A 15,939-nucleotide genomic window follows, 5' to 3' on the forward strand; every position below is an offset into this window, starting at 1 on the left:
AATGATGCTCATGTTACACTGAGTGAAATACATATATCCAGTGATGAGCTATGGAAATTTTAACAAAGCGCTCGCATCGTCGAGCAAAAAAAAAAAAAGGGAGGCTAGCTTAGCCCTTATAATACTTATATTGCGACTTTGTAGAGCTTCTGACAGATATGATAATTCCTGTAGGATATCAATCATTAATGCTAGATCTTTTAAAAATTCCAAATTGAGAAGTCGGTTTAAAAAGCCCTTATATTTATTGTTTGATGCAAAATGCTTGCATAAAGCTGGGTAATTTCTCCACACAGCAAGAGCCGTTCGTAAACTGCAAGCTGCCCATCATGGTCCAAACACACTTGCAATCTTTAAATTTTTGATAGCAAGGTCTTTTGCAATTGCATTAAAGTCTCGTTGATTTTTTTAGTGATTGATGATAAAAAGCATATAATTTATCCATAAATATTTCAAAATGATTTATTTCTTTAATGTTTTTTATCGAATAGTCTAATGCTAATTGTAAACGATGAGCTACGCAATGCCAAATCACAATGTTGGGAAATTTTTGTAAAAGTTTGATTGTAATACCTGATTTATTTCTAAACATTACACTAGCTCCATCAGAACAAAATGCAATTAGATGATTTTTTAAATAGTTATCAGAAAATCCATATGAATTTAAAGTAGCAATTATAGTAGCATGTATACATTCTGCAGTGGTATTTTCTAGTTCTACAAGATTATTAAACAACAAGAACAATGGACTCGCAAATTTGAGAAAAATTTAACAAAGGGCTCGTGTGAACCCCTTATAGCTCACCACTGCATATATCAGAGTATTTAATAAATTCTAGTTTCCTTTAGCTGTGTGAAACGTTATTTAAAAAATAGTATCCCACCTCTCTCCTTTCTAGGATCTAAGTTCAACTTTTACTTTATTTGTTTTGGCTGCATGCATGCTAGTCTTGCATTGTACTCCTAATAATGCATCTTGTGAAAAGATGAAATACCAGAATCATTAATTTCATTCTTCAGTACAGTGCTGTATATTATTGTTATTTTGGTAACTTCTATGGAGTAGTCAACAGACTTATCGTGGGAGGCATTTCTTGCATTCACAATGCACTCACCAAAAACTCTCAATGTAAAAAACCTACTTCATACAAGTCTTCTTCAGTACATCGTTATGCAGCTTCCAGGGTTGGCTTCTTGTTCTTCTCATCTTAACATCCACTCTTTTTGTAATTCCTTCTGTATTAATCTGGTAGAATCGCTTAACTAACTTGAAGGTCTCTATCATACCTCCTCTTTTCCTCCTATCCACCAAACTCTGTAATCCACATTCTCTCAAATGCTCTTCATAACCAACACTCCAGAGTCCTGATATCACTTTGGTCATTCATCTTTGAACCCCCTCTAGTGTTTCCATATCACAATGAAAACCAGGCAACCAAATCTGAGCACAACTGTTTATGTGTGGTCAATGCCTTATATAGCGGCACCACAACCTCCTTATCCCTATATGTCTATGTACTTTTTATCATAACAGCAATATAATGAGCAATACTTGCAATGTGCCCTCAGAACTTTAGTCCACTGTCTACCATCACCCCAAGATCTCAAATTTCACATAGTTTTATACTGAACAAACAAACAAACAACACTAGTTTCATTAAATCTACAAGATGAATGCACTAAAAGTATGCAATTTGTAGAAACAACAACAACAAAAAAAAAAAAAAAGTACTCAAATCAATTTTAATTATTGTAGCATTGCAATATATTGAGTCGGCAGATTTGAGTTTCAGTTCCTCTTCCTATATGCTATATCAGGGCTGTCCAACCTTAAGTAATCTGAGAGCCAAATTAAAAAAAAAGATTCATCTGAGGGCCGCATCCAGAATCATAAATACAGTACATGTATTAAATTTCTTGGAGAATCCTACCATTAGTTAGGTTTAGCAAGCACTTTGAAAATAAGAAAAAAAAAGTCATGATGATTATAAAAGTTTTTATTGAAACAGTAGACAAGAAACAATAATTGCTTATTTCATTTTAGAGAGATCTGCAGTAATTCGGCTCATTTACTAAAGTACCTATATCAATTCTGATGCTTGTAGTTGCCAATCACAGTAAATTTGCAAGAGAATTATCTGTCAATGAATATCTGTACTTTGATTTTATGAATTTCATCATTGAAAAAGTGCTTTCGCAAAGATATGTGCTCCCGTTGAGCACATCTCTGTTTGTTTGACGATAAGTTGTAATAAAATTTATTAAGTAGATTACTAAAGATAACATGGAAATAAATCACAATGTGTATCTAGTAATTTCATGAGCAACAGCTACATAACCTCGATAGCTGAACAAACAAACAAACAACACTAATTGCACACTTGTGTTCCCTGTGAATGCCTGGATCATGTGCATTGGAACAAAATGGTGTAAGAAAGCTTCTTTGACACATCTGATATTTGAAAAATACATGGGCATATAGTGATGTAAAAATGCCAAATAAAATTACCAACATCAAGATTATCGATTAATGATAGAATTAAAATATCTAATATGCATTTGATTCAAATTGTTATTTTATTTTTTTGCTCATGAAAATCAAAATTCACAGGCAAGCCCCACAAAATCACATTGTGGGCCATGTTTTGGACAGCCCTGTGCTATATCATATTTTTATGACTAATGAAAAAATTAGGAAATGAAAAAAATTCATAAATGAATTTTTTAAGAACAGCGATTGTACACTATTTTTATATGCATTTAAAATCAACATCATTCAGTTATTTTCAAAACATGTTAACATAGTCTTAGTAAAATGATAGAAATGTAGATGAAAATAAATAAAACAATATTCTACTCAAAGGAGAACACTATAATAATATATTTAACAACTTTTCACTGATTAAGCTCTAGAGCAAGATTTCCAGACTATGCAAAAAAATGAATAGAAAAAAAAAAAATCCTCAGCCCACTCAGCATACTTAACGTACTACAGGTTTACATTTCATGGGCAATAAAAAATAGGCCTAAACAAATTAACTAGTAATGTTTTCTATTGCTTTTTTTTCCATGTATTTTGCTATCAAAATGGTCGTTTTTAAGCAAATTACAAATTCAAGAATTTTTTTAAATAAAAAAAATGAATAACAGATCGCACTAAAAAATAAACAATGCAATTACAGTATCAGTTTTTGAACATTCAGAAACATTTAACAAAAAAAATAGTGGTAATTTACCAGTTTTAGGTGACCAGCTGCAGTACTATGCAAAATTATTAGATAGACAGATAAAACTAGACAAGTATATTTGTTGAAAGTTTATTTTTCACTTGGTTAGAGTATAATAAATTTAGTTTAATCCTTTATCCAAGTGTGAGCAAACAAAGTTTGCGCCTGAAAGTATCTTCAGGACTGAGGTAAGGTGGTACACACCAGGGCAACTCGTTGCAAAGGTGGAGCAAGCTACCAATACTCCTGTCTCAGTATCTCCTATAATGCAAAACACATTTCCTTACGGATATGTCTAATGTTCTGCATTAAGGGAAGGGCCACTACCCAGACTAGTTTCGACCTTTATTGAGGTAGAATGGGAGTTCATGTCTCTCATCATTGGCCTTTGGAGAATAAAGCATGCTGAGGATCAGCAGACAGTAAAAGAGGAGTATGATATAAGATAGAGTAGGAGGTAAAAAGAGGCCTCAGTCAACCTGTTTAGCCTTAATGGCTAATTGGTCTGTAACATATGTTTAGCCTTAATGGCTAATTGGTCTGTAACATATGTTTAGCCTTAATGGCTAATTGGCCTGTAACATAACTCAATTTATCTGTTCAGAAAAAAGGTTAAAGATGGACTTTTGTCTATAGTTCACATATTATTTTATCTAAAGTAATGATTTACTCCAGTGTTAATGGAGGTTCTTTTTATGTTACTAGATATAATATCCTTATTTTTATTCCAGGTAATTTTTTTATTTTTTATTTTTTAAAACAAGATGTAAATAATAGGACTTATTTAAATATTTATTTTAAATCTAAAATAACAGGACTTAAGGTCCGGTAAGTAGGAGTGAATAGGAACTTTCTGAGGAACTTGTATACCTGGTACCACTGGGACTTAGAATGGGGAAGAGCTGGCCCGGGAGATGCCGCTCACGAGGAGCAGCACTGCCTCGCAGTAAGCCTTCGTCGCCCGGGTTCTCAGCTCTCCCCCCCTTGTTTGGAGTAAAGAAACAGTGCCAGCGAAAGCTTTGGGGCTAGGGGAGACAGAGTGGTTATTCTTTTTCCTGGGGTGGGGGGGGGTGATGGTGGGTTTTTTTGGGTTCTAAAGAGATATACAGGGCCTGATGCGTCCCTGTATAAGAAAGCATATTGTCGGTGGTTTGCAGTATTGATTCACAAATTTAAAGTCTCCTAGTAAGTGCCTTTCTTGTGCAAGAAATTTGGGTAAGTAGAAAAAGAAACCTTTTCTTATTCTTGCATACATTAAATTTGCGTCTCGTACCTGGGATTTTTTCCGTACTTTCCAGATGTGATATTTTAGTACATTGATTAGGAAGATAGTGAACTTTTGGGTTTTTTGGACTGGTGGCGGGAATTGTAGTCGTACGACCTCTTCTACTGTCAGCATGGGGATTCCCAATGCTGTGCTGAGTCTCCGCCAGATGCGTTGGGCTGGTGGGCAAAAATAAAAGAAGTGGTCTACCGTTTCCACGTCCCGGCAGACATCGCAGAATGGGTCGCACGGGTTAGGTACATGCCGGGATTTCACCTGTTTCACCGGGAGCCGCCCGTAGGCTATTCTCCAGGCTAGATCCCGATGAAAAGGCTGCCCCCAGCTATTTTTGATGTTTCTGAAGAGAATTTCATTATTTGTACTAAGATTGGGTGTATCACGCCTGGAAAGTTGGAAGAAATCCCAGTATATTGCTTTGGGTTTGTGTGTGAGGATTGCTATTCCTCTGTCTCTGAGTGTTGTGATCGATTTCACTACTGTACGGTACCACTTGGGCACCCCCCTTGCGCGGGGTCCAGCATAGTCCGTGATCCCAAAGAGGGGGAGGAAAAGTCCTATAAAATATCTAATTAGTAGGCCAGAAATGTGGTTGGAGTTTAAGGCCTTCCGTACGGTTTTGAACGTGTTTGCTTGTAGCAAGCTTCTGTGATCGGGCAGAGCATAACCCCCTTCTTCCTGTTTGAGTTGTAGGTATTCTTTCTTTACTTCGCGTTTTCTCCCATTCCAGAAGAAATCCAGGAGTTCTTTGGTTAATTTATTTTCTTGTGCCAGTGTGATGCCTGTGATATTGACAGTGTGCATCAGCATTGGGGTGACGATTGTTTTTATTACTGTCGCTCTGCCATAAAAGGTTCTGCCTGGTATCTCAGCTTGGGCCTGGCTCCCACTGAAGAGACCTCAATAAAGGTCGAAACTAGTCTGGGTAGTGGCCCTTCCCTTAATGCAGAACATTAGACATATCCGTAAGGAAATGTGTTTTGCATCATAGGAGATACTGAGACAGGGGTATTGGTAGCTTGCTCCACCTTTGCAACGAGTTGCCCTGGTGTGTACCACCTTACCTCAGTCCTGAAGATACTTTCAGGCGCAAACTTTGTTTGCTCACACTTGGATAAAGGATTAAACTAAATTTATTATACTCTAACCAAGTGAAAAATAAACTTTCAACATCTTTCTCTAAATCCAGAGTAATTTATTAAAAATGGGTGGCACACCATTTGGCAACTCCTATAGGTAGAGATGACCTGCGAATGCTTCTGCCTGGTATCTCAGCTTTCTCAGCTTGGGCCTGGCTCCCACTAAAGAGACCTCAATAAAGGTCGAAACTAGTCTGGGTAGTGGCCCTTCCCTTAATGCAGAACATTAGACATATCCGTAAGGAAATGGGTTTTGCATTATTATTATTATAGGAGATAGGAGATACTGAGACAGGAGTATTGGTAGCTTGCTCCACCTTTGCAACGAGTTGCCCTGGTGTGTACCACCTTACCTCAGTCCCGAAGATACTTTCAGGCGCAAACTTTGTTTGCTCACACTTGGATAAAGGATTAAACTAAATTTATTATAGACAAGTATATGGCAAACCAGTAAGCACTTCACTTAGAGTATGAAAAAAGATAAACTCAGTAAAATAAAAATAAAAAATGTTCCTGAACAATTATTCAAAGGGCTTTCAATCATAATATCATAACATTTTTTTTTTTTTGTTACATAAAATATTGGATGACATTTCACCATACTAAAGCAGAATTAAATAGTAACAATTTAACTCTGTTTAACTGAATATAAAGAATGAATAATTAATATAAAGAATTCACTATAATGAATATAAAGGGAACTAAAGAGGTCTCATTTGACAAATAAAACTGATGAATCAGCAGATCAAATATCATAATTTTTTATGACAGTTAGGCCAACTGTTTACAAAAGTACCAAGCATTTTGAAGTTTCCAACATAATATATGGAAATTCAAGTTTTTACAATCTCACACAGCCTCCAAATACCAAAACGGTAAGATCACCTTCCTTGGGAACTTCAGCGTCTCCAACTCACACTAACTTTCTTAATTCCATCAAGGAGGATGGAATGGGAAGGTGGTTTTTCTATTGGTTAGGTATTCGCTAAGCAGCAATCCAATAAAATACAGAGGTGCAACTTCTCTCCTTCCATATTACCATCTACCACACACAGAACATCGCCCAAAGATAAGGTAGACTCTTCTATAGCAACCATCATTGTAACAAACTTGCCCAATATAACAAAAAGTCCTAACAGAATCTCATAGGCACAATGCCATTTCTAAACAAAATTCGTTATGGCAAACTGTTTATTAGAGAATAAACAGTTTATTATATTACCACAAGTTTGTTACAGTGAGTCAAGTGCAGTCCATCTGCTCACCAAAATACCAGATAATCCTCACAATTCTGCCCATGTCAGAGATCAACCAGCTCTCTCTTTCCAAATGTACTGTAAATATCAGTATTCTATTTGGTAACTCAACCCATACCCTTGATCAGGTTACCTTCATTATGGAATGTCCTTCACCTAACTAGTCTCATGTTCTGATTTTCTAAAGAGCCAAATGCAGAAATCTTGTACTCTCCTGTTCAAAATGCAATCAACCTTCTAGTTCTTTCCACAGTGCAACTTCTCTCCTTCCATATTCCCACCTCCCACACATTCCATTAGTACCACTGAAACATCATCCAAAGATAAGGAAGAGCTCTTGAAATTATTCTTCTTCTTCAAGTGATCATGGCAAATTATTTCCCAGCTTCTGCAATGTCTTCTCTAGTCTTTCAGCAGAAAGAAATCTGAAAAATAATGAACAGATTTGGTTCTCAAGTCTTTTGGTCTAGATGGCATCCAATTGTGCTAAAACCTTTTAGCTCAATTGGAGGGATACTATCAAGAAGCTGCAGTCAATATCCATTTATTGTCCAGCACAGTGAACCAGCTTTTCTTCCTTCTCTCACTCTTACTCCATATCTTATCCAAAAACCAAACTTCCAGTTGTTCAACAAATACATCAGCAAATTCTTACTTTCCCCTTAATCTCTTGTCCATATATATAGGATTTGTCACTTGCCTCGTCATGGCAAGTGACAAAGATGGGGAATGGTCTACAGAACACTCAGAAGAACAACAGAAAGATTTGTGGGTTGCTTTTGTTGTCTTATAGGCAGAAAAGAGGGAATATAACAGTAGATATACTAAAAGGATTTATAGGACTGATTCAGAGGAAATATTTCAGCACTTTCCCAGAGGTGCAGAACAATGGGTCACCCCTGGAAACAAAACAAGAGTGTCATTAACTAGGGTATGAGGATTAGATTTTTTGCTTGGAGAGAGTGGTGAATGAATGGAATAGATCGGCAGGGTCAATCAGTGCATTCAAGGAAAGGTAGGATATAAGTTACTAGTTGTTTAATAGAGACATGCGCTAGTCATAATATAATTTTTGAATAATGACTTCCCACATATAAGAGAAAACTAAATATTCTAATATTAGCAGAATGGCCAGTCTGTCCAAAGTAGTAAAGATGACAAGAACAGGATATTTGATAAACATATACATTAACACCTCTGTCCTTGCCTGGTGTTTATCAGATGCCCAGTTCATGTCATCTCTGCTACTTTGGACAGACTGGCTATTTTGCTACTATTAGAATCGAAGAATATCAAGATTATATAAAATTTTTGGATTCTGAAGGTTCAGGCCTTGCTTCTCATGCCATTGAGACTAGAGTAGAGTTCACTGGAATCGTATCAAGATGCTATACTACAGTAGCTTCAAATTTGGTCATCTATTTTTTTAATCATACAAAACCCCCATGCCACCATCCTAATCTTAATCAGACAGACTGCATGCCTATTTCTAAGTTTTGAGAAGTGATTGCTATTAATTGTTTATAATTTTTATATTTTATTTATTTGTTTTTAAATTAATTAATTAATTATACACATATATTCCCATGTATCTGAATTCTAATAGTGTTTCTTTCTACTGTTTATTATACATATGCTGTATGACTTGGTCTTGTATTTAGAACTTAAATGTTACCAGATTTTATTATTTTTTTTTTTCCTTCTCCCTAAAAGAAGCTCATCACACATTGAGAGAAATATATAGAAGTAATAAATTATATTTGGTTTTCTCTTACATGTGTGAAGCCATTATTCACAAATTATATTAGAGGTAGGAGATATTGTGTTGAAGTGTGATGTCATCAAACTGCATGGAGGCTCTCTTGAACTAATATATTTGAAACCTTTTATGTGCGAGGATGACATATTGCTCTACTAATAACCAAAAATTGAGGAGCTCATTAATGTTTTAATAAAGGGTGATACATGAGATCTTGTGCAGAATTTGTCTTTTATCAGTGTGATAATGAAAACTCATGCCAAAAGTTATGCATGCTACAGAAACTTCAAAAGTTTCAGTATTTTCACTGGCAACCTCCCATAACAGCTAGGCATAGAAAAGTATGGATATTTTATCTGCTTGTTCATACTTATATTAAGCAACTTTTTTTTATATCAAGCAACTATTCATTGTGTGTAAAGAGAATACAGATCAAAATAACATATCTATGTGATATTTCTGTTTGATAGTAGTAATAAACTGCAGCCACAAACAGAAACAGAATATAAATAAATGGACTGTGCAGTTAAAGTACTTCAAATAGTTATAGTACCCACCCATGTCTTGTAACATTTTCATGGAATGTTCTACCATCACCATTAAACGAAGCCTTCCAAATGTAATAGGAGTGTAAGCAACAGTCAGGGGCATGGTGGGATAGCTTCTATTCACAGGCTACATTAAATACACAAATATATGTGATTTAATTACCAAAATTTCTTTCATTTAAAATTCTGTTACTACTCTTAGAATTCTAATACTTCTAGTAAGAAAATAAATGGAATTTTCTAAAAATGAGTTTCACTGATAAATAAAAAATCAAACATACCACTAGATCCTTCAATCTGAAACCCAAGCTACTTATGAATACTATTGGAAGATACTCTTTCCTGTTGTTTAATCTGAAATTAAACAATTCTGTTTTAACTGGAAGAATAATAAAGTGTAGCTACACTTGAATCTATATATGAATATGGAGAATTATTATATTTCAACTTGCATAGGAATTTTTAATATTTAGCATACACTGGGAAGCAGTTTTGCATGAAACTAAATTCATGACAGGTGGAAGCTCTTATCACTTTTGAGATGGGTAATGATCATCAAGTGGAAAGAGAATTCCATTCAGGATATACATAAAGAGCAGGCAAGCTTTGGGCATATTACATATAGCAAACCTTTAGTAAAAGACTTAAGATGAAAACAGTCAAGTAAAAAAAAAAAAAAATCAGTTTAGTTCAAATTACAGTATAACCTAAAGTTGTACTTTAGGTTTTTGCCAGCCTGGTTGGCTGAGAGTTAGTGTATCTGCTCTCCAAATCCCACCATAGGCATGGATGATTGTGATCGTCTTCAGGTGGGAGAGTTTTGCTGACTGGTGTGAGACCACCACCATACTTATTGGGGGCCTGAAGTGTCTTGAAAAAATTTCATGTTTTGTCTCCAGAGCAAGCTTTTCTGCATCAGATAAAAAATAAATGAAAAATACAAAAAAAATATATAAACTCCATAATATACAGGGTGTTCGGGATAAATTTGACAGTTTCGTAAGGAAAAAGAAAATCTTCTTTGTATCTATTAAATTTAATGAATTGACAAAAAACATTACAGGCAGAGTTAATTACAATACTATCAACAAGATTTACTCAAAATAACCACCATTAGCATCGATCACAGCTTCAATCCTGCTTCGGAACCTCGAACAAGCTGATGCTACAGTCTCCCTGGGAAGGGCCGCAAAAACTGTTTTAATTTTATCCATTAACTGGGCTTTTGTATTACTGGAAGTGCGATTGGTGTCTTTTTCAACTGCGCCCCATACAAAATAATCCATGGGGTTAAGGTCTGGGGAGTTTGGAGGCCAAACATTTGGACTGGTGAAGTCGTAGAAATTTTCAGACAACCATTTTTGACTTTTCCCAGAGGTGTGGCAAGGGGCCGAATCCTGCTGCCATACATACGGCCTACCATTGGCTACCCTTGTTATCCAGGGCTTGACTACAGTGTTTAGCAACTCCACGTAGCCATCTGAAGTCAACCTGAGGCCCTCTTGGAAAAAATGCGGAGGCATCACATTGCCTTCAGAGGATACACATCCGAAAACCATCACAGTTTGGGGAAATTTAGTCTGCATTACACGAGGAATGTCCTTTGTACTGTATGCAAGCCATCTGTTATTCTGCGTGTTGTGTTTTTGATCCTGGCAAAAGTTTTTCTCATCGGAAAAGAACCAGATTGTTTGTGGTTCCGCAGGATGTTTCACTTTGCTTAGAAGTTTCTTCGCGTTTATCAAACGTTTTTCACGGGCCTTTTCTGTAAGCAGCTGACCTTTGCGGCACTTGTATGAGTAGTAGCGGAGGTCTTCATTGAGTGCAAGCTTCATAGTAGAGGCTGCAACATTCATTTCACGTGACAAAGCCCGAATTCCAATGCCAGGGATCTTCAACACCTGTTCCTGCAGATTTGCGAGGAATTCTGCTGTACGAACGCAATCAGATCGTCTGCTAGGGATCTTTCTTCTTGCTACATCCTCGTAGTCACCATTGCAAGTCTCTAGTTCATGCCTGATTGTTTTTACTGTATTCAGGGAGCATTGGGCAGCAGTCGAAATATCCTTATTTTGATGGCCAGCACGAATCATCATGATACAAGTTATTCTCTTCCATGATTCAGGTGGGTTCCAGCTATCCATCCTTTCTGACATCTTGTATATGAATGAAGAAGGGTCCAACCTTTTAAATGAAGAGAAGTGTGTGTTAATACATGTAACTTACGGAAAAATATAATTAATTATAAATATGTCAAATTTATCCCGAACACCCTGTATATCCTTAACCCACCAATGGTACAAATGTGCTATAGGTTCACAAATAAATCTTTCATGGGTGGGAGCCACATAAAAAAAAAAATAATAAAATAATCATTGTCATCAAATTCCTGATATGTACCCTCAAGGGGTGTACAGGATATGACTACATGAAAAATTTACATCATTACTAACTTCCTATCTACAATTTTCCTCCAAATCAGTCTGTTACTTGTCAAGACTCCAACATTATCAGATCTGACATTTCTATCGTCTAAGGCACTTTGTACTGTATCAATCCACCTATACCTTGGTCTTCCTCTGGGTCATTTTGCTAATCTTTCCTTGCCCATTCTGTTTAAGTGATCATACCACCAAATTAGCTCTACTAATGCATTCCTGGATGCTGACAATGCCAAGTTCTTTCCTAATATCATCATTTTTAATATGATATTGCCATTGATGCCATCTGTTCATGCCTGTAATCTTTCTCAGGATTCTCATATCTGAAGTCTCTAGTCTTTGGTCAAGTGTTTTACTTCTGACCCAGCTCTCAGATCCATAAGTTAAAACTGATTTGAACACTGTCTTGTATACAGCAAACTTAGATTCCATTTCCGACTAATTTCTCTCTTATTCCATATAAATTTATTCAATTGACTTCACGCCATACCAGCTTTGCTGATTCTGTTGTCTATTTCTATATTTAATTTACCATCTTCACTAAAAATCGCAATTAAGTAGCTGAAATGTTTTACTTGTTCCACAGGTTCTCCATTCACAACACAGTTGACATTTTCAATGATTCTGCCTATTTTCATTGTCTTTGTCTTTTTATTGCTGACCTTCATACCATATCTATTACAACAGTTATTAAATTTAGTCAGGGAATCTTGCAAACTTGTAGCGGATTTATTTAGAAGTATAACATCATCCGCATAAAGCAAAGAGCTGACATTAACATCTCTAATTTTGATATCATGTTTAATACCACTTTCCTTCATAATGTGATCCATATAGATAATGAATAACAGAGGGGATAATGTACATCCTTGTCTCACACCAGATTTAACATTAAACCATTTTTCTGTACTTCCTTCAATTCTAACTGCCGACTTACAATTCAAATAAAGACTAAGTATTGCTTGATATAATGCCCCATTGACACTATAACTGCAGCGTATTGAATAGCTTCTCTCTTGGCACCTTGTCATATGCCTTTTCCAAATCGACAAAACTTAAATACATATCTTTGTTATATTCTCATGATTTCTGCACAATTTGTCATAAAGTGAAGATCTGATCCTGACAGCCTCTAATTGACCTGAATCCAGCTTGTTCTTCTCAACTGTCCAGGAACACTCAGTATGGAAATACCTCTGTAATTCAGTTTTATTTCCCTTTTTATATATGGGTACTATGAGAGCTCTACTCCAATCATTGGGAATTCGTCCCTCTGTCCAGGCATTCTGAACTATGCAGTGCAGCCACTGTAAGACTTTTATACCACCATACTTGAGCATTTCTGGTCAAATATCATCTACTCCTGCTGCCTTTCCACATTTCAAGCCTCTGATGGCTTTTTCTACTTCAAGTATGGATATGTATTCCTGACTGCATGCCTGGTCAGTGTTTTTTTACCACTGTGCTGTCCTCACTGCTTGCTTCATTTAGCAGTTTTTCAAAGTAATTACTCTATACTTCAATGATATCTTTTTCTCCAGTTTTCATGTCACCTTTATCATCTCTAACTCCTTTTACAGCACTCTTTCCTCCATTCCTAAGCTTCTTCAACAACCTCCAGAATATTTTACCACCCTTCTTGATATTTATTTACTATGTTCTTGCCAAAGTCCTCCAATGACTTTTGTTTAGCTAGTTTTACACAGTGTTTAGCTTTCTTACATTTGTCTCTGTATTCTCTAAGAGCACAAGCTGTCTTGTTTGCCAGGAACTTTTGATATGCTTTCTTCTTTTTCTTCATTCTAGTGGAAAGGCTTAGACGTTGGTTATGCATTATTACTAAATAGTTTAGGGAAATAACAACGTAGACTAGGATATACAATAATCTTTTTCTTCACTGACTCTTTAACTTCCTGTGTCCATCATGGAGTTCTAATTTTTCTATCCTTGCAGACAACTTCACCACATGCCTCTCTAGCTGAATCAATCAGGGTTTTCTTCAAGGCTTGCCACTAAATCTCCAAGGTTTGGTTCCTGTTCCGAAACTCTTTCATTTTTTCTTCAATAATCTTTGTGTATTGTAGTCTACAGTTCACATCTGAAAGCGGCTCAACTTTTATTTGCTTTAAAATTTTTTTACATGTTATTCTTTTCAATATGAAATTCAATTTTATCCTGCTCAAGACTAAATAGTGATCACTTCCAATTTCAAATCCTCTGTAAACTCTGGTGTCCTACACCAGGGAGAAAACATCACTATCAACAATAACATAGTCAATGAGACTTTTCTTATTCCTTGCCTCTTCTCTCCATGTGAATTTGTGCACATTTTTATGTTGGAACATGTGTTAGTAATAACTAGTTCATGTCCTGAGCAGAAATCCAACAGATATTTGCCATTATTATTTGCTTTGTCTTTTCTCCAAATTTTCCCAAAATATTTTTGTATGTCTGATAATCGTTTCCTACTCTGTTATTTAGATCCCCAACAAGGACCAACTTTTCCTTTTTCATTGTGTCAGTAGCTTTTTCTAGAGCCTCAAAAAATTCCTCCACTTCTATCTTAGTAGAGCCTTCTGTGGGACCATAGACATAAATAAATCTCACTGTCCAGTTCCGCATTCTGATATTTGCCCACATCACTCTACTTGAGACTGCCTGCCATTCAAGAAGATTAGCCTCGTATTTAGTGTTGAATACTATGGCTACCCCTTCTTTTCCTTGATTGTCATTGCCTGAATATAACATTTTGTATTTTATATAATATTTGTATAATAAAATGAAATATTATTAATAATAAAATAACAGAACAGATAAATACAATACTTTCAGTTATCTTGGATGTGAAATATCATATGGAGAAAAAGACGTAAAATTAAAAACTTCAAAATTTTTACAGATTATAGGCCTGATAAATAGAACACTCCACCCAAATATAGTACAAAAAGAAACGCTTGAAAATATACAATACTTTAGCAGTGTCCACATTATTATATGGCAGTGAAATTTGGGCAATAAACAAACAAGATAAACAAAGAATAAAAACAAGTGAAATGAGATTTATGAGAAGAACTGCAAAATACACATTATTAGATCAAAAAAAAGGAACAAAGACATTTTAAAAGAACTAAAAACAAAATCAACAGAAAAAAAACTAAACAATTATAAACAAAAATGGATTGAGCATATAAACCAAAAGGCCAACACCCGACGTCCTAAACAAATACTAAAATATAAGCCAACTGGCCAACTCAGCAAAGAATGGAGAACAAGAAGTCGTGTATGGAGGACAACGTTGTCCTCCATACAAATTACTCTGCAGCAATCTTCTTCGATTACTAGTGATGGGAGTGTTGTAATCATTTTCTTCAAATGATTACAATAAGATGTTTCAGATGCAATGCAAGTCCTGAGGATGAAATTCACCCTGCCTTGAAGGCTAAAGTTTCAAAATTCACAGTGCATTTGGGCAGAGTGGTGATGTAAAGTAACACATAAGTATCAAAATGCCTTATAATTAAGATATCCAAGAAGGCTAGAGCCCATCCTTTATCCTCTTCAATAGTAAAAGTTATTTTTTGGGGAAGAGGGATATTGTCCAGGAAATGTAAAAAGTTAGAAAGAGCCTGTGGGCCATGCAGTCAAATAGCAAAGACATCATCTATATATACCTCAGCCATACTTAGGACTTGGGATCAGGGCTGAATTTAATGCCAGTTTCAAAATATTCCATGTATAAAGCAGAGATTCATTTTTCCAATCAATTTGGTGTGGGGTGTTAAAAGCATGATCTGAGAGGCCTGCTTCACCAAAATTGTTAAATTTAATGGTTTTTTTTTTTTTTTTTTTTTTTTTTTTTTTTTTTTTTTTTTTTTTTTTACAGATAGGGATTGTATGTCCAGTCTCACCAATGTAAGGTAAGTTACAGGTGCAATAAATATGATAAATCCCAGGGTGAGCCAATGGCAAGACAGGATCCTTCACTGCCTCACCCTGGTTTATCATATCTATTGCACCTGTAACTTACCTTACATTGGTAAGACTGGACGTACAATCCCTATCTGTAAAAAAGAACACAAACGACACATTAAATTTACCAATTTTGATGAAGCAGGCCTCTCAGATCACGATCTCAATACCACACACCAAATTGATTGGAAACGTGCATGTTCTTTACTCATACAAAAACTTAGCATGAACGGAAATTTAAAGAAGCCTGTGAAATTTTAATTGCTGATGGAATGGTTTTGGTGTTACATGTCTAGAGAGAAAGAGAGAACTTTGTTC

The 15,939-nt window shown here is 35.6% G+C and overlaps 1 protein-coding gene across 2 annotated transcripts in view; it reads right to left on the reverse strand.

Annotated features, from left to right (window-relative positions):
- The window catches only part of LOC150097026 (lipid scramblase CLPTM1L), a 229,277-nt gene that overhangs the window by 136,270 nt on the left and 77,068 nt on the right, over window positions 1-15,939 (reverse strand). For both annotated transcript variants that reach the window (XM_090408241.1, XM_090408242.1), the window contains exons 6-7: window positions 9,493-9,565; window positions 9,221-9,338 (exon numbers count right to left, since the gene is read on the reverse strand). In XM_090408241.1, coding sequence (XP_090264367.1) covers window positions 9,221-9,338; window positions 9,493-9,565 — 191 coding nt within the window. The remainder of the gene's footprint in view (window positions 1-9,220; window positions 9,339-9,492; window positions 9,566-15,939) is intronic.

Source organism: Typopeltis vanoorti, chromosome 18 (genome assembly GCF_054136105.1).
Source record: "Typopeltis vanoorti isolate ZY-2024b chromosome 18, IOZ_Tvanoo_1.0, whole genome shotgun sequence".
Classification (NCBI taxonomy): domain Eukaryota; kingdom Metazoa; phylum Arthropoda; class Arachnida; order Uropygi; family Thelyphonidae; genus Typopeltis; species Typopeltis vanoorti.